Source organism: Neolamprologus multifasciatus, chromosome 6 (genome assembly GCF_963576455.1).
Source record: "Neolamprologus multifasciatus chromosome 6, fNeoMul1.2, whole genome shotgun sequence".
In the NCBI taxonomy this organism is placed as follows: Eukaryota; Metazoa; Chordata; class Actinopteri; order Cichliformes; family Cichlidae; genus Neolamprologus; species Neolamprologus multifasciatus.
The window spans coordinates 26,903,458-26,923,208 of NC_140444.1; the positions used below are offsets into that span (position 1 = coordinate 26,903,458).

Sequence of the window (19,751 nt, forward strand, 5' to 3'; positions counted from 1 at the left end):
GTGTTTTATAGATGCAAAATTGGAGCTTTTGACTTGGAGTAAAAAAAATTTAAATCATGTTTTTGAAACAAGGATTTTCACAATGTATAGATTTTTTTTTTATCCAATGTTCTGCTAGCACCACAAACGTTTACATTAAGAGACTGTGTAGTTATTACAGTATGTGTACATAGATTATTATTAACGCTCATTATCTGGTTATTGTGGTTAACAGAACAGACACATTCAAAACTTTATATTCAAGACCAAATATCCAGTACCTGCTGGTTTCACTGCATCCTTGTCAGTGTTATTATAGTTCCATTTTCTTTTATTTGATTTTCTTTTTTCTTTTATTCGTTTCTAACTGTTAAATGGGAGTTTTTCCTTCCCACTGTCACCAAGTATTATTGATAGGGAGTCGTCTGATTGTTGGGGTTTTCTCTCCATTAGTGCAGGGTCTTTACCAATATAAAGTACCTTGCAGTGACTATTGTTGTGATTTGGTGCTATATAAATACAATTTAATGTATTTCTTTTGTCTTTGTTCAGTTAGAGTTAAACATATTTACGTATATGGGGCTTTTTTAGTTTTCATTGCAATATGAAAGAAAGCAGTGCCTTTGCATTAGCCTTGGGTTACCTGCCCAACCCAGTGAGGTAAATCAACACCCATGTTTAATATAGTTTATAGCGGTTTTTATTATTAAAATTGAACCAAGATTTACAATCACAGCCTAGCTGGGTCACAGACACAACATCTCATAACTCTCGCACAAAAATTTGACCAAATTTAAAAAGAAGATCATAACATTTTCTAAGACTTGCTTCTGACTGCTGAGTCATTTGAACTTTTAACACTTATTTGAGCAATTATTTTGATGCATTGAGAAATGTAACCTTACCTCAACATTCAAGTATATATAGATGCATAGAGTCAAATTTGATTTAGAAAAAAACAACAACAAAAAAAAAAACGCTTAGAAATTTTCAGGTTTTAAAAAGCTTTTGTTTCCCTCTTGTATGAGCAACATTATTGTTTTGGAATTCAGTTCAGGATTCTTTTAGTGTCTCTTGTAATATTTTTTGTAGTTTTAATTTGGTTTCTTGTTTGGTTTGAGTTAGTTATAATACCCTTGATGACTGTGGCAAAGTCACATCTTGAAACACTTTTTTTTATGGCTGGAGAATTAAATACAATCACATGCTTGCTTGCAGACTCTCGGTACCTTTGGAAATTTTCTTGCAAACATGTTAACAGACTGTGGTATCAAACCTCGTAGACTAAAATGTGCCCATGGCATCATGAATCAAAAGTACTGAAGCACACAAGGAAAAGTTAAAGGGAGACAATAAACGTCTCAGATTTTAGAGCAATTGTAATTTATATGTGAAGTTTTTGGACAGTGTTTTTGTGTAAAGAAGGAATTTAACTTGTGGTTTTCTTTTTCTGAAATCGTGAAAGACATCTTTATCATTTTCCAATAAAGTGCTTAAAAAGAAATAGTATTTTTGATATCTCCAGCCGTGCAGCCACAAGCATCCAAAATACTTAAAAATATAATATTTGTTGCCTGATGAAGCTCAAAAAGTTATACATGGATGAGTCCAAATGAGTTTGCTTTTAAATGTAAAAACCAGCAGGTGAGGAAAATATCTATGTGTTAACTGGTGATGTCACTTGCCTCGTGTTCTGTGATTGGTTGGCTGCATTAGGCACTTTAAGCTGATGTCTAGGTACCCTGCAGGTTGGATGTGCAGTGTGGATGTGTGTAAATCAGACAAACAAGGAAACATAAAATAAAAATGCACACATAACCACAGTACATGTACATCTGTTGTGTGTTTGTATGAATTTCCCTCCCCCCTCCCCCCCCCCCCCCCCCCCGAAAAAAAAAAAAAGAAAAGCAGAGAGTGAGACTGTATCTACTCCAGTGACTCCTGATCCTTACCGTGCAATCAGCTCACTGGATAACTTTAATCAGATTTGTTAGCCTGGCACGAATGTCTCTGCTACCCAGCAAAAGAGAAGGAAAGCGTGTGTGTGTGTGTGTGTGTGTGCATGCGTGCATTCTGAACAGCGATATGTGAATTCTCACAGCGTTGGGTTATGAAACCGCAGCATTATCAGAGTGTTTTATGTACCTAAATCCTGACGCTTTTCCTCTTGTGGATGTAGTGGAGGCCAGGAAATCCTGAAAAGATGTGTGTGTGTTTGTGTGTGTGTGTGTGTGTGTGCGTTTATTGTTACTAGAACATAACACTGCAGATTCTTATTTCCACTGCCAACTGTGTAGTAAATTACCTATCTCTCTGCTATCAACTTCCTACTAATCCTCATTAGGTGTTGTTCCTATGTGGGTCGTCGTGGAAACGGGCCCCAGGCCATCTCCATAGGAAAGAACTGTGACAAGTTTGGCATTGTGGTGCATGAACTGGGCCACGTCATTGGCTTCTGGCACGAACACACGCGGCCCGACCGTGACGATCACGTGACCATCATCCGGGATAACATCCAACCAGGTGAGACCTATTATTAGACACCTGTGGTCTCTGCTGGGATCAATCAGGTTGTTTCTAGACACAGACAAACAGCAACGCTTCTAGACCGAGTGTGTGTGTTTCCAAATTCACACTCGGTCTAGAAGCTGAGTGAGTGTGAATGAGCCTTTTAATGACTGTGAAGTCACCTGGACCGCTCTCACCACAGTCTGTCACTTCTGCTCAAACACACCTCTCTGCACCACAGTGTAATCTGACAGGTGTGAAATCAAATCACACAGCAGTATCTCAGACCTGACCCATGGCTTTATTTAGAAGCAAATCAGAGCTTTCACCAATTTTGCTCTGCTGGACTTTAAGTATTTGAATAAAAGCCCCAAGATACCCTTTCTGTTCATATTTAGTCATTTTATTTTTTTTATAGATTTGTTGCGCAGGCTGTTTGCTTTTGCACTTATGAAAGCAAACTAAGTAGTTGCAGTCTGACTGTTGATCAAACTAAAACCTCCTCATGCTGCTACATCTGCATGTGTGCAAATATTTGTGCATGTGTGTGTGTTTGTACGGCGTGCGTGGAATTTCTGGTTCCCAGGCCAGGAATATAACTTCCTCAAGATGGAGCCAGGGGAGGTGAACTCTCTTGGGGAGCCATATGATTTTGATAGCATCATGCACTACGCCAGGAACACCTTCTCACGGTAAGCAGTGGTTTGAATTTCAAAGATTATGATATGCCAAGATTGATTTTGTTATTAACAAGTCTGGGCTTTTTCTGTGTTGTGCTGTTGTTGTTTTGTTTTGTTTTATTATGTTAGCTCCAGTCTGTCTTTCCGTGCGCAAACATCAGCTTTGCATAAATTAAACACCTGACTCACATAGTAACACAACAAGAAACACTGTGAACCAGCGTTGGTATAATTGCCAATTAACATTTTTTAGGTGTCCTACCCACATGTCAAAAGCTTCTTTCTCACATGATCGCTACATAACGTCAGGAGAATCAGGTTGGGACCCTGTCCAAAGTTGATCTTTTTCAGATGCAGTACACAGCAGGAAGTAGTTCCCAATACCATAAATGCTCCATTTGATTCAGGAGATGCTGCTGCTGGAGGCAGCAGGACACAGAGCTCTAGCTTTAAAACTACCTGATTGCACATTTCTTACATCTGTTCAGCTGGGCTTCATACATTGCTTACACTAGGTAGCTGGCAGGCTAAAGCTCGTTTAATGTCCAGTCTGATAGCTGCGCAAGTTTATAATGTCAAATGAAGCTCAGAGGGGCGTCTAGAAAAGTGCATGAGTGAAAATGGCAAACTTTATTGTAACACAAACTATTTTCACCTGTCATTACCATGTCGTGTATTTCATACTATTTGTTTTTGCTTTGCAACTTTTATGATTTTATGATTTACTTTGCATTTGAAGCATATTTGTGCCCTACTGAGCTGTGCTTGTGTTGACTTTGACAACTATAGCACATTTACTTCATCTGAAATCAGATGTGTTTACATGATGCAGTGAAGCTGATGGAAGCCTTTCAGAATTAAGAAATCTTTTCCAATTTTTTATACATCTGCACCATTAAAATTGGTGAAAAAAGTTTGGATTTGGCAGCAGAAAGTGTCATGGGTTTACTTTACATTTTTTCCAACTGAGGATGCTTTTTAATCTGCGCCATACCCGCTTATATAAGCCCTCCCATTCCCCAGTCAGTTCCAATGCACATGTTAGAGAAAACACAAAACTGCAATGGTTGGGTGGTAATTGTTTGCTTGTCCATACTGTTAGATTGTTGTTTAATTTTACTGATGTGTTGCAACGACATATTACATGCTGTCTCTTTTCTCTTCGCTGAAGCGGGATGTTCCTCGACACCATCCTTCCATCCAGAGATGAAAATGGGGTCCGGCCTGCAATTGGTCAGCGGACCAGGCTCAGTAAAGGAGACATTGCACAGGCAAGAAAGCTGTATAGATGTCCAGGTACAGATGCTTTTACTTTCAGTCTGCAGTGTGTCTGTGCATGTTTGTGTGCGTCAGGGAATGCGAGTGCTGTCGTCATAGAGGGTACACAAAAAAATTACTTCTGTTTATCTGCTTACGTCTTTGACGTAAGACCGGCCCGGCCCTCCATTCTCCAGGGTCTGGACATGAAATTGAGTAATATGTTTTGTTTTTTCATGTGCTTCCCTCCATTTTTTCGGCGTCTTTTTCTCACACACACACATTTCAAGTGCACGCCCGTGCTTGTCTGGCGTTCCTCTGATCCCCGGTGAGTCGTTCTAATGTGATCTGGATCTATTCTCACAATGAAGTGCAGCGATGTCGCAAAGGTTTTTTAATTGCAAATGATGCCATTACTTTTGACCACATATGAAAACCCGGGCCTGCATGTGAGGTCTGACGAGTATGCATGCCAAACTGTTGACATGGTGTTGGTCATTTTAATTACGTGTACTGTTCTCACAAATTGACACAAATTGACAGCAGCAAAATCAATATCTCTAAAGCAAAAGAGTCAGCATTACAGACAGAAGAGCTGCTCTGGTTTCATTGTAGAAACACAGTAAAATTTACTGATCCTTCAATGATCCTATTTCTGCACTTGCACCTGGATATCTATTAAACTGTTAAGTGCAGTGTGTTATTGTGCGATTTGCAACAGCACACCAAAGTCCAGCCATATATGTAGGCAAACTTAAGCTATAGCAGGTATGTGATGAAGGTACTGTGGAGTAGTTGGCTGAATAACTGAACACTGAACACAATAAGCTCTGTGTTTCATGATCTACGGAGTGTGGGACACAATAAATAACATATTTAAATAAAACCACAGTTTTATTTTATTAATGTATGTATTCTGTTACTATATTAATGCTGACATATACAGTACTGTGGAAAAGTTGTGATTTGCTCTTCATTTCTTTGCATTTTGCTTCCAAGGAGCCGGTTTAAGGAGAAATTAGAAATATTTTTTTATTTAAAAAATAATTTAAAATTATTTTTAATTTCTTTCAAAGATTTATTTTATTGGACATTAGCTGCTTTTTAACAACTCATTTTTAGTCCAGTCTGTGTACCTGACCATTTTCAGAGGAATCGTGTTGGTTAATTCACTTAAAACTGATCTATTAATCATTTAAGCATAAAAATGTGCCTTTACAAATGTCCTATGTCTTTATTTCAATCTATGAAGAAATGCCAATGACAACACAGTTTGAGTTCAGATTGTGTTTTAAAGCATAAAATAGTATTTTTGCACTAATAACGTGCTAATTAAAAACACAAGCTGAAAACTTATTGTGCAGTGTGTCCCTAAATAATTTGAGGAAACTGAATAAGTAGAGGACAGACAAAGAAAATGAAAAAAAAAAATATCTGAAACTCATGGATTCACTAAATATTATATAAACAATCCAGCAAAGAGCTGACACGGGACCTGCAGCTGGACCTTCAGTTGATCCATCTACCCACTCTCACCAGAAATGCTCTCAGTTGAAGGATGGCTGTCAGGAAGCCATTCTTAAGGAAGGAAAATGGAGAGAAAAGGCTGATGTTTGCCAAATTACACAAGAACTGGAATGAAAGTCAGTGGTAACAGGTCTTATGGATTGATGAATTCAAATGTGTTTCATCCCCAAGTCTATGACGTGCCAGACAATTCAGCCAACTAATGTGAAATTTGTCACTCGGGCCTACTTAAGACGTGTGAGATCTGACATGTGTGCATGCCAGCAGTTTACACAGAACCACAATGGATGGCGGTGGTCATTTGATGTAAGCGTGTTCTCACAAATTTAAAGGACCGGTGCACACACTACACAAGATTCAGAGCCATACCTACATGTAAATGTAGTCTCATTTGCTGTTACACCTGAACACACATATATATTACAGTTTAAAAGTCATCCAACTAACTTTATATAACTCTAAAGAACAGCATAGAAGGCAAAGTTGATCTGAAAGCAAAATCCACAACAGAACACTTTCAGTCATGGATCGGCCTCCCCAGAGCCGGGAGCTCAACATTACTGAAGCAGTATCATTCTGACAGAGAACAGAACAAAAGGCAACCAACATCCAAAGCTTTGAATGTCCTGCAAGAATGCTGCAGAACTATTCCTGAAGACTACCTAAAGAAATTACTAGAAAGCTGCCTAAGAGGGTTCAGGCTGTGTTGAAGAAAAAACTGGTCACACCAAATACTGACATTTAACCTCATTATAACAGTACGCACCAAGCACCTATTTCCTATTTTCCTAGCAAAATATCAAGAAATGATGAGTGGCTCAGTACTATATGCATACATACCATTAATAATTTTGATTGTCTATAGTGAGCGAGTCTGTGTTAGTGGGTCTCAGCTGCAAACAGATACAGCTTCAGCCTTATAAGGTCATATTTGAGTGATACCATATTCACTGACAGATGACAGAGCCCCAGGGCATTGTGGGGGGAAAACAGCATGCATCATGGGATTGGAGGGGCACATTTGGCTAACCTCCTTTTGAAAGAGCGTGACAGCACTGAACTCAAGATGACGGATAAAGAGAGAAAAGCAGCGGGTTTGTTTTTTCCATTCAGCCCTGTTGTTCTTTTCCTATGTGATGAATTAAAAGTTTGCCACTTCTATTCACTTACAGTCAGTGACTTTACTACTGAGGAATGTTTAATTCTGCTAAATGGTGAAAGGGCTTCATGACTGAGGTTGGACCTCACATGAACACGGATGCACAAAGGGACAAAAAAATGTTGCCTCCTACATGCAAAACTGAAAGAAGCCAAAAGCAACACGGAACGCGAGTTTGTTTCTACGTCAGAAATAATGTCTAACAGTTTCCATATGGATGCATCAGATAATATACACATAAATGGCTCACAAACAGAGCATGTCTGATGCTATTGTTTTGAATAAATAGCCTGAAATATATTTACTTAAAATGGCAATTAAAACATTTTGTGCAGGTTGAGAGTAATAATAAATATGAGAGCCATGTGTTCTTTAGTAATGTACCGATTGTAAACCATCAGTACAAAGCTGAAAGGACTGCACACGATGGCAGGGTTTGCCACAAAAATGTAACTCCATTTGTGTGTGTGTCTCTGTGTGTGTGTTGCAGCATGTGGGGAGACGCTCCAAGAGTCAACAGGCAACTTCTCATCTCCTGGTTACCCCAATGGATACCCTTCATACACACACTGTGTCTGGAGAATATCTGTCACACCCGGAGAAAAGGTGCGCACATACACACATGCATGTGCACACACTCAGTAGCACCCTACAGTGTAGTGAATGTGCATGCAAAGTCAAAAAAAAATAAGCAACCTCTGCCAGAGTGACTGGATATTGATTAAGTCTTAACACTGCAGGTAGGCCACTCTTCCTGTCCTCTCACTCTCCTTATCTTCAATGAACAGATCTGTACTAAACTTACTAAACACGTTTTTGCTGTTGTTGTTGTTGTTTTTCCATATTTTTGCTCTGCCAGATTGTTCTGAACTTCACCACCATGGATCTGTACAAAAGCAGTCTGTGCTGGTATGACTACATTGAAGTTCGAGATGGATACTGGAGGAAAGCTCCGCTGCTTGGTAAGAGGCAGGAAGCAGGCTGACTGCCTTAAAATTAATTACTCTATTACTCCCTGACTAAGTTAATGAGTAACTTCGCTCCTATTTTTAGCTTGTGGCAGCTCACTTTTCCTCCACTCCACTTGGCTTTTAAAACTCCGAGATTAAGAAGCAGGAGCATTAAGAAGCATATATTTTCTAAAATATATAAGAGGCTTTTTAACTCCTCTTGACTCATTTAATTGCTCTTAAGGCTCATCAACACAATCTGCACTAACACACATAATGGTGTTAGGGATACGAGCGAGAAATCCATGCCAGGAAATACAGGTGAAAGTTGATGAGATAACAAGATGCTTCACAGCTGTTTAAACTCCTCTGAGGCAAAAGTATTGCAGCAGCAATATAGTTTTCTCTTCTTGTCTTCATGCTTCCACAGTATGCTGTTGTATTACAACACACGCACATGCAGACACACTATAGTGCACTCTACTTACACAGTGTGAATGCCTGTACATTCTAAGTGGCAGATGACTTTGTTTTTTTCTGCCAGCAGCGGCGATCGCACTGAAATGAACAAGGAGGTTGTAACAGTGTCATGTTGTCAGCTGTGAGTTGCATTGCCCCAGCAAACCTTAAAGGGTTTGCTTTTGCGTGTGTGTTTCACAGGCAGGTTTTGCGGAGATAAAGTTCCCGACGTCTTGATTTCAACTGATAGCAGGATGTGGATTGAGTTCCGCAGCAGCAGCAACTGGGTAGGAAAAGGCTTCGCTGCCATTTACGAAGGTAAACGCCTTCATTCAAACAAACTAACAAATAAAAGCATTCGTACACTCGAATCCAGAGACCTTAAATAATTACTGTGAATAATAATTCCAGCCTGTGAACTTGATGACCTTGTGTGCTCTGTGAGTTATCTCGGGGCTTTCATTATTCATAGTGTACACAGACTGTGTTTCAGGTGTCTTTAGTCAGTGCAGCTGATGCACACCCAACCTTTCTCTCTCCTCTCGTCTTCCCCGGTGCAGCGATCTGTGGAGGGGAAATCACCAAGGACTCTGGGCAGATTCAGTCTCCCAATTATCCTGATGACTACAGACCCTCCAAAGAGTGTGTGTGGAGGATCGCTGTATCTGAGGGATACAACGTTGGGCTCAGCTTCCAGGCCTTCGAGGTGACTCACTCCTTTTGTGTGTGTGTGCCTTTCTGTGCATGCATTTATGTGTATCCCGTGCTTGTGCTTAGGAATGTCTGGGTCAAATTTCACGCTTGTAGAGCTGCTAAGAAGTTAATAAATGTAGTGGTGCATGCATGTGTGTGTCTGTGTGAGTGTGCAGGGACACACAGCAGGCAGCGGAGGATTAGTTTTGTAGTTTGAATGCTGTTGAAATGTCAGGTTGCTAAACGACTCAATCTGACTCCACATGGGTAAGGTCAAAGGTCATGTTTTCAGTGAAGCTTAGATTAAGAGGGGAAAATGAGCTACGATGCAGGGAGACGATTAAGCACGAGCCGTGATTCGATGTAAAAAGGACGATGTTTCGCGTATCTCACTGTTTTTGTCGTGCATACCTCTGGTGCAGATTGAGAGGCACGACAGCTGCGCTTACGATTACCTGGAAGTTCGGGACGGCCCGCTCGAAACGAGCCCTCTGATTGGGCGATTCTGTGGCTACGACAAACCCGAGGACGTGCGCTCTACCTCACACACGCTGTGGATGAAGTTTGTCTCAGATGGGACTGTAAACAAGGCCGGCTTTGCTGCTAACTTTTTCAAAGGTGTGTGTGTGACTATGAGAAAAAGAGAAGCTGTGCGTCAGTTGATTGTGTTTTCACAAAGCATTTGTTATGCACTCTGACGTGTATGTGTGTTTTCAGAGGATGATGAGTGTGCCAAGCCAGACAATGGTGGATGTGAACAGAGGTGTGTAAACACTCTCGGCAGCTTCAAGTGTGCCTGTGACCCAGGTTATGAACTAGCCCCTGACAAGAAGAGCTGTGAAGGTAACGTTTAGTATGTGTGCCTGGCACGCTGCATTCCTGCTTCTATGTGCATTCCTCTGTATTGTGTTTCTGTAGGATGTGAATGTTACTTGGCAAAATAAACTAAAAAACATCCGAATGGTCGCCGTCAACAGGAAAAAAACATCTTTCTGACTCATGGCCACATGCTTTGCCCTGTAATCCCTCAAGATTACTCTGTAATGAGCCACATATTGAAACAAATAACCAAACCACTTCTGAGAGTGAAGGAAATTAAAGCTATTCTAGTGAAATTAACTTAAATTGATGCCTTTCAGTATTTCTTCAGAGAAGTAGCCACATTTTTGTACACATCTGGTGGTCAAAAGACAGTCAGGAGAGTCTTAGATGAGGACAGGTGTTTTGTGAGTAGCCTATAAAGTCACACATGTTGTTACACAACATGCACAGATAAAGATGCCCGCTAATTAGTGCTAACATATAAATTAAATTAAAATACTACTAGATTACACTCAGTGAAAGAAACTGGACTTCTTGGTCAGGCTGTTAGCACAGTGATTCACACAACAAGGAATATTATTTATCTGATAATTCCCTCGAGAGTATTCCGACAGCTTCCAACACCACAAACACAGCTAAGAGGCATTTCAGAGTTTTAAATTAAAAACGGTGAAGCCTCAAACAGACCCTGCCCCTCATAACACGAAAAGCAGTGAGTTAAAATAAAGCACAGTTTTGATTAAGAAGAAAAATAGCTTTAGAGACTGAAGCTGTTATTTGTATCAGGGCGTAAACCTGGATATTTCTGTGGTAAAGGTTTTGGGTGGGGACCGACCAGAATTTGTGGAACTGCAGGTGTTTGTAGTGCAGTGACTCTCCGGGGCAGAGATATGCAGCCGAAGTTTACGCCTCTTTAGCTTAGGTTTTGGACTACAGGTGCTTGAAAGTAGCTGTCATAAAAGAGAGACAATAATAAAATATTTTTATATTTAAGGTACCTAGATGACTCATTGCTAATTTATACAGTGATTAGCATGCATGAAAACGATCCCCCTTAAAAATTGCTACTCGATTGCCATAGAGAAGCAAAGTGAATTTGATCAGTTTTTTCTCTAGTCTGTGTTAACCAGCAAAGATGAAAAGGTAATGAAACATCCTTTTAATTTATGGAGCATTTCAAAAATGTGGAAGGTTAAACTGTTAGAGTAAAATCAAATGGTAACATATCTGTCTGACACCTGATCTATGCTCACCTTGGGCTAGCTAGCTATAGCATTCTTAATATAAGATTTTTGATAATAGCATAACAGCGTTGCTGTTGCCTTACAATTAGTTACATCAATACCATATTTCCTCTAATTTCCTCTAACTGACCTTTTTAAAAAAAAAAAAAAAAAAGTTAACCTGTCATTTAAAAAAAATCCTGCTGTTGAAGGAAGTGAAATCGTGTCATGTTGTAGTAGTTGTAACAGTGACCAAAACATCATTTCACTTCTGCTTGGCGCTGGAGATTCCTGGTGACAATAAAACATATACAGTTGTGCTTAGAAGTTTACTTACACTCATCATGGGCATAAATACCACGGCAAATAGATCTAAGAATGAACTTTAGTGGCTTTTAATGATTTCTTTCTGTTCTCTTTTTCTTTTCCTTTTAAAAATACAGGGTGTATACGTTTGAATTTATTTTGGAGTTTCTTCAGTGGACTTCAGTCCACAAAAGCAAACATACGGGATCAAATATATAATTTGTTAAATATCTCTTTGCAAGCTGCACCTTGACCAAACACTTTTAGTAGCCATCAACAAACTTCTGGCATGATTCTGGTTAGATAGATGATCACTCTTTTTGGCAAAATTGATAGATTTCCTTTAAATTGGTTGGTTGGTTTGGGAAAGCTGTTCCAGAAGCTTAATATTAGCCTGCTTTCTTCATTCCAAAACCTGTGGAATGATCCCAGGTGTGTTTGGGATCATTTTCCTGTTGAAACACCCAGTTGTACTCAAGTTTCAATTGTCTACATCCTGATTGTAGGTAACATTCAAGAGTTTGGAGGTAGTCCTGCTTCTTCATTATTTCATCTGCTTTTTGCAATATGCCAGTACCACTGGCAGCAAAACAGCCCCAGACAATGATGGTGCCACTACTGTGCTTCACAGTTAGTACAAAGGTCTTAGATTTGAAAGCCCCCCAAACATACATCTATTCACATTGATGTGAATAGACAAATATCTCAGCCTTTGTCTGGTCTGACTATAAAACTGTTCTCCACAAGGCATTTAGCTTGGGCAGCTACAAACTTCAGTTGATCATGATGAGTGGATGCAAACTTTTGACTACTGTAAATGTAGTGATTCAACTCTTTTCAGATACTCTCTGTTGTCTTTTTTTCGAGCAGCATTTCAAACTAAATTCAATGAGAAGGTGCATCCCAAAGTTTTTATAATAATGAAAAAAACTTACTTTACACAGTATTAGTTTTTTCTGTTCATTTCAACTGTCAAATGAAGGCAAAAAAGCTGAATTTGTGTCTTTTCTGAACTGATTACACCTTTGTGTTTCCAGCGGCATGTGGTGGTCTTCTATCAAAGTTAAATGGGACCATTAGCACACCTGGCTGGCCTAAAGAGTACCCACCCAACAAAAACTGCGTGTGGCAGGTGGTGGCGCCCACTCAGTATCGCATCTCCATGCAGTTTGAAGCGTTCGAGCTTGAAGGCAACGAGGTGAGTGTTTCTGTGTATTTGTATGCAACATTTCAGTGAGAGAGAAAGGAAGCAGGTAAAAATAGCAGCCACCTCGTGACTGTTTGTTACAAGAGCCTTGCCTGTTTGTTTAGGTGTGTAAATACGACTACGTAGAAGTGCGGAGCGGCCTCTCATCCGACTCTAAGCTGCATGGTAAATACTGTGGTACCGAGGTCCCGGAGGTCATCACCTCTCAGTACAACAACATGAGGATTGAGTTCAAGTCGGACAACACCGTTTCTAAGAAAGGCTTTAAAGCTCACTTCTTCTCAGGTAAAACACACGTGTGACTCAGCGTGTGTGAGACTGTGTGTGTCAGGCCTGTTTTTTACTGGAATGTCAGGAGTCTTCAAATAAGATGGACACAGGAGAAGTGGATTATGGTGCAGGGGCGGTTTCTGGTATTTCATGCTCGGCACCACTGGAATTCAGTCACACTGCCAGAAACTCATGCCGAACACTGATCCTCCCCTTCTGCAAACATTTTAACCTTTGAAGCTGGCAGCCGTTTCAGTGTTTAGACTAACGAAACATATCAGTCTTAAGGTGAGATGCACACAGGAGAAATAAGAGAGATTAGTCAGAAGTGTTAAAGTTTTCCATTTATGTTGCACTCACCAAAAAATCTGGATTGCTTAGATTGTTTAGATTAGGTAAGTAAAATACTTGTTTAGAGAATAGTAATCACACTGCTACTGATATCTAAGCCATCACTGACTGTGCCGCAGAGATTTAGGTAACCGTGTAATGTCCAGAGCAGAAGTGGCTTTAGGAGGCATTAGCACTCTTGTAAACACTCTTGTTTGAGCATCTACATGCCTCATTTTGTGTCCCCATCTCCCTCTGCTGTGAATTCATTTGAGGTTGTTTGCATGGTTTAGTATTAGGTGAAATGTTCATGTGTATGCAGAGCTGTTTGCATATTTGTCTGGTTTTTTTTTTTTTCATCCTGCCTCCACCTGCTCTCTGGCTTCCTCCACTCACCCTGCTCTCTGCCCTCTCTCCCTCAGACAGACTGGCACAGTGTCAGGAGCGTATGTTTGTGTTTGAGTCGTGCCAGGACGTATCGCGCGTCAGTTCAACTCGTGGTCATGTCGGCACCAGGCTGGCAATCTCATCAAAGGTCAGAGGTAACATGACCTGACAATCGGGATTGATCTCTGATTGGCTCTGGTCAATTAAGGGAATGGATAGATCCTACTTTATTGATGTGGATCCTTTCTTTATCCATTCTGCTCCAGAAGGAAACGTTCTGTGTCCCAGTATTGTACGAATTATTGATAAAATCTATGATTCGGTGGACTAAAATTGTGATAATATGGAGTTATGAGATGTTATTCTACAACTTTCTGTCATCCAAATTAAAGCTCCCAACTAGGCCTTAAATGAAAACCCTTAAAAAATTAGTAAGTAAAGTAAATAATGTAATTACCCATAATGAATGTGTAGTTATTGTTTTATGTCACACAGTGTTTGCATGATAGCTAATATGGAAAAAAGTAATGAAGAACGTGGTGAGTTTGATCAATTTACAGGTTCTAAAATATTCAGCAAATAAATATACTATATGGCTACTTACTGTTTACTGAATGAAAAGTAATATACCTTTAATATACCTACCTGTCCAAGAACAAGTCATCACCTGGTTAACTAAGCAAACTAAGGCTACGTTCACACGTACACGGGTATTTTTGAAAACTGAGATTTTTTGTTTTCGTTTTAAAAAATAATCCTGTCCACACGTAAACGCAGAAATGAAGGAAAACGCTGCAAGGAACATGCCAAAGCAACAGGTGGTGATATATTCCTAACCGTGTAGAAATGTTGGCCAATCAGAAGTCTAGAAGCCTCGGTGGGAAATAGTAAACAAGGATGGGGCATAGAAGCAGAACCGAGTCGTATGTGTGGAGGGACAGTAACTGTGTGTGTAGATGTAAGCATTTAAACACTGCAGAGAGCACAATTAACAGTAACAGTATTCACCGAAACAATAACGTGGCGCACAGTGTGACGTCAAAAAAGGCGCACACCTTTGACGCTGCGTTTTCTCCGTTTTTCTCGTCCACACGTAAATGCAAAAATGGAGTTTTCAAAAATATCCACCCTGGCCGGAGTTTTTAAAAAATCTCTGTTTTCAGTGACCGAAAACGCCGTTACGTGTGGACAAAAGGTGCAAACGCATAGAAAAATCTGTGTTTTCAAAAATACCCGGGTACGTGTGGATGTAGCCTAAGACTTACACTAGATAATTACTGCAGTGATTACTATGTTTTGGATGGTAACAGGTTATTTAACCATAACTGATGCTGTGAGGAGCTTAACCAACCATGTTAGAAGACATATCCTGTGGTTGTGAAAAACATGTTACTGTTTTTCAGAAGGATTGAAAGGGTTATTGGTTTGCATCAGGCAAATAAACCAAATGGAGATTGCTGAACCAAGTAGCATTAGGTTTACACATTATTAAAGACCTTGAAGTATAATGGAGAACCATCATCTTCACCAAAGAAGTGTGGCTCCAGTTTGCTGAAGACCATAATGACTGGACTCTGGAACAATGAAAGTAGGACAGTGATGCAAGTAAGAGGAGAGGCAAATGAAGCAATACTCCCTACTGCCTACTGTACCAGCCTCTGGCTACAGTCCTATGATCTGGGTTTGGTTCAGTTGGTCAGGTCTTGATTCAGCAGCGTAATGTGGCCCTGCAAAAAAAATGAGGTTAGTTGAGTACCTGAATACACTGAGTGGTCAGCTTTTTCCATCAGCGGATTTTTACTTCCTTGTTGGTGGTTCCAAGATGACAATGCCAGGATTCATCAGGCTCTAAGAGTAAAAGAGCGGTTTGGGAAGCATGACACATCACTCTTTGGCTTGGTAATCACAGAGTGCAGACCTTAATCCCATTAAGAATGTTTGGGATGCGCTGGAAAAGACTCTCCCATCATCAATACAGGAGAAAAAAATCCAAGTCTAGATGGAAATGAATGTGGTCACAGTGCAAACTGAAACAACACCCCTCAAATCTGTGCCATCAAAGCTGGCCAAAAGAAATATAGCATGCATGATGTGAAAAAAGCTTTTTATTATCCAAAATGTTTAAGTATTGTCACCATCATGTATTTTCATAAATCCAGGCCGTGATTATCGTATGCAAATATATGTAAGTTGATTATTTTTTAAACTGCAATCTCAAAGACAGTCTTAAACAGTATGAAATTGGGACACAGCCCGGTTTTCAACTAAAAATACAACAAATGTTCCCGGCTTGCTGTTTCAGGGAGAAATTTGTTGGATGTTATGATACAGATTTCTCTTTTTTACTCAAACAATTTACTGCAAACTTGAAGAGAAAATCAGGACAGTTTAAACTTCAGAGGAATAAAAGCTGTTAACTGCATTCAACTAACCTGCAGCACACCTTTAACACACAGCTAAACAGTTCAGTGGGGCAGGCTTGCAAAAGGAAATTACTCAGATAAGAATAATGTGCGTACTTGTGTGTTAAAAGCTGCTGTGTCGCTCAGTTACTGTCAGAAGCTTTTAGGGATAGCTTTTGGTTGGTGAACAGCCAGCAGCTTTAGGGAGGTCCCCTCAGCCTCCCACATACTACTAATCTGTGTGCGTGTGTGTGTGTGTTTGCTTGTGCGTGCGTGTGGACATTTTGTGCTTGACCTGAAGACAGCTACAATGAACACTGTGTAGCATCGACCGCAAAGCTTCTTAGCCTGTGATAGGGTGAGACTGAGCCCACAATAGCACTGTAATACCACAGCAGACACAGACAAACACACACGGAGAAAGAGAGAGGGAGAGAGAGAGGATTTAGTGGTTTCATTAAAAGCAGATCTAGTTTGATTCACAAGCTCCAAAGTTGAAGTGAGACTCGGCGTCTGTGTCTAATCTCACATCTCTTTATAGGAATCTGTTTCTCTCTCAGTCACAAACACACTGTGCTCCCACACTCTCCCCATACATCCTCTGTCTTCCTGTGCGGTCTGCAATCCATCCTCACCTCCTCTGCCTCTTTCTGTCTCCGCGCTTAACGTGGCAACCCCGAGCAGAGCGAACCTTCCGTTGCTTCTTCCGCCTCCACCCGGGATTCAGCCTCACCAAAGTCTTTGTTCTCACCCAGCCCATCCTGTGGTGAATCCAGGTGGTTAGAGGACACCACAAATTGAGTATGAGGGAGAGAAAATGATTGGGAAGTGAGTTTGTTTTTGGACTTTAAAACGTTTCCACCTTTAACCTGCAACCAGATCAATTTGATCAAACTCTGTGCCAAGCCAAACATTTTACTATAACACAAACAATCTGTGTCTGTTTACCTAAAAACTCCTCTTACATGATCGGGAGGGGTGCAAACAACATTGGTACACAAGTACATCTTAAGCCCTGAAGGTTCTCTTCTATATCAGACATTATGATGTCATCATGTTGCCAGTTACCAAGAGGATAAAATAATCCATTTGCAGCTTTTATGCATCTATAACACCTAAAGTTACTGTATCATTGACATTTCACAACAATAACTAACTTCTAATTTATAGCAACAAATTGATTGATGCTTGATATATTCATCAACATCATCATGTTACCTAGCAACCGCATAACAATGGACTAAAAGATGAACAGACCAAATAATACTGTAGCATGCGCATTTACTTGGTGTTCAAATCTTATTTTAAAAATCTAGCAGATTCCCAAAACATTCGCAAGACACCACATGTTCACTCTGAATTTTGAGGTAATGTGTATTGAATGATAAAACAAACTTTTTAATTTATATTAACATTGTGAATATTTTTTTATATTTTGCATATTTAACGGAGTCTTTTACTCAGTGCAACCAATATGTAACTCCAATAATAATCTAACATAATTATGTAGTATATGATGGGATTGTAAAGTACCATGGTGGGGTATAAACATAAATACAGAGGCTCAAAGGTTCCAAATGTGACTAAGACAGAAGTTTTTATTGGATTCTGACCAGTTCCCTATACAGTTGATGAATGATGAAATCTTTTATGTATCAGCACATAGTGAAAACGAATGATGAATTGAAAAAAATCATACAGTTTATGATATGCAGTTGGGCAAATAATTATTTGATCACCCACTGGATTTGCAAGTTTGCTCACTTCCAAAGAAATGAACTCTCTCTCGCTTTTACTATAGTTTCAATTTAATGCAGTGAGAGATATATCAGCTGAAAATGCTGAAAAAACACATTACAACACATTACATAAAAGAGACTTGCTAGACCACTAAATGACATTCATTTGCTTCTTCTTTAGCCACTCCTTTGTTGCCTTGGTGATATTTTTTGGGTCGTTGTCATGCTGTCATGACACATCCACAACCCATCTTCAGTGTTCTGGCTGAGGGAAGGAGGTTCATTCATTGTTCCCTCAAGGCAGTGAAATCCTGCTGTACCCTTAGCAGAAAGACAAAACCATAATGTTTCCACCTCCATGCTTGACTGTGGGGACGGTGTTCTTTAGGCCATACTCAGCATTTCTCCTCTTTCCGACTTGGCAGATGAAGTTGACACCAAAGAGTATGATTTTGATTTCATTTGACGACAACACTTTCCCCCCAAGCCTTTTCTGAATCATTAGATGTTCACGGGCAAACTTAAGACAGACCTCTACATATGCCTTCTTGAGTTGGGAGACCCCATTGGTGCTGCACGGTATAGTGTGTTAATAGTGGTGTTCTTGGTGACTTTGGTCTTCAGGTCATTACCAAATTACCAAATCTACCACCTTTTTCATGATCATCCTAACCCTGTGATTCAAGATCTTGCCTTGAGCACCAGACCAAGTGCAATTGATGGTCATTTTATGTTTCTTCCATTTCCTAATATTCACACTAGCAGTTGTCAACTTCTCACCAAGCGTCTTGCGGATGGCCTTGTAGCTCACTATGCCTTGTGCAGGTCTACAATCTTGTAATTTGTGTGCCACATGGACACACAGCCAATTTGTGGGAGCCAGAATTTAGACTGTTTTGATTCAAATACTTATTTTACTCAAGGACATGCAAATCAATTTATACATTTTATGTAATGTGTTTTTTCCTGGATTTTTGGATGATATTCTGTCTCTCTACACTAAAATACGAATAACATAAACAGAGACTGTTCATTAGAGTTTATGCATGTTGAAAGTTATGGACATGATGTTATTACTTCCATCTGATAGCTGTATAAAAGCTGTATAAATCACTGCAGATGGTTTGAAGTTCCTTCCATCATTAGAGAAAGCCAAGTGCATCCCAAAGCTTACTCCTGTGGTTCTACCCTACCCATTAATTAAGAGACCCTTCAGCAGCCACGCGTGCTTTCAGTCACTCATAACAAAGAGAGAGGTTACAGGGGCTGGACTGCAACTGGGCCCCAGACTAAAACAAGTACACAAACAAGATACACAAGCAGGGTATGTTAACAAGAAACAGATGAAACTAATCAGGGACAAGTTAATGGATCACAAAGTAGGGACAACTGAGGAAGCAAAAAAACACATTGGGACACACAAGGGAAGTAATACTTTCAAAATAAACACAAAGAATAATCAAAATTCAGTAAACCTAAATAAGACAGCTGCTGTGACCTGAACGTAGACGATTGCAACACAACAACAGACCTACACAAACTAACAAACTTCAGAAAGCTTTTTTTGTTTTCTTTCGTTAGATATTCTTCTCCGTGGCAATCAATGCAAACTTTTGCCTTTTTGAGTAACTTCTCCTTTATTGATCTCCAGCTGTTACTGTAGTAAAAAAAAAAGTAAGCTGCAGAGAGCGTTCAAAGCCGGGATGGCTCACTTGATCATCCTGCTGGGCTTTAACTCTCAGCCTTGCAATAAAATGTTTAACTTGTCTTCATTTTCTCCTTTTCAACTGCACCTGCACCTCATTACTGTCCTCTTTTGTTTCTCTCCCTTCCCACCATCTCATCTCTCTGAT

At 39.9% G+C, this 19,751-nt stretch overlaps 1 protein-coding gene across 10 annotated transcripts in view; it reads left to right on the forward strand.

The window, feature by feature from the left end:
- tll1 (tolloid-like 1) overlaps positions 1 to 19,751 on the forward strand; it is a 60,839-nt gene that overhangs the window by 23,489 nt on the left and 17,599 nt on the right. For all 10 annotated transcript variants that reach the window (XR_014874556.1, XM_085162806.1, XM_085162810.1 and 7 more), the window contains 11 exons: positions 2,324 to 2,502; positions 3,074 to 3,179; positions 4,339 to 4,463; positions 7,601 to 7,716; positions 7,970 to 8,072; positions 8,721 to 8,837; positions 9,080 to 9,225; positions 9,635 to 9,830; positions 9,930 to 10,055; positions 12,601 to 12,761; positions 12,875 to 13,055. Coding sequence is in view for 9 of the 10 variants with exons in the window: in XM_085162806.1 (XP_085018932.1) it covers positions 2,324 to 2,502; positions 3,074 to 3,179; positions 4,339 to 4,463; positions 7,601 to 7,716; positions 7,970 to 8,072; positions 8,721 to 8,837; positions 9,080 to 9,225; positions 9,635 to 9,830; positions 9,930 to 10,055; positions 12,601 to 12,761; positions 12,875 to 13,055 (1,556 nt within the window). In the remaining variant the exon portion in view is untranslated. The remainder of the gene's footprint in view (positions 1 to 2,323; positions 2,503 to 3,073; positions 3,180 to 4,338; positions 4,464 to 7,600; positions 7,717 to 7,969; positions 8,073 to 8,720; positions 8,838 to 9,079; positions 9,226 to 9,634; positions 9,831 to 9,929; positions 10,056 to 12,600; positions 12,762 to 12,874; positions 13,056 to 19,751) is intronic.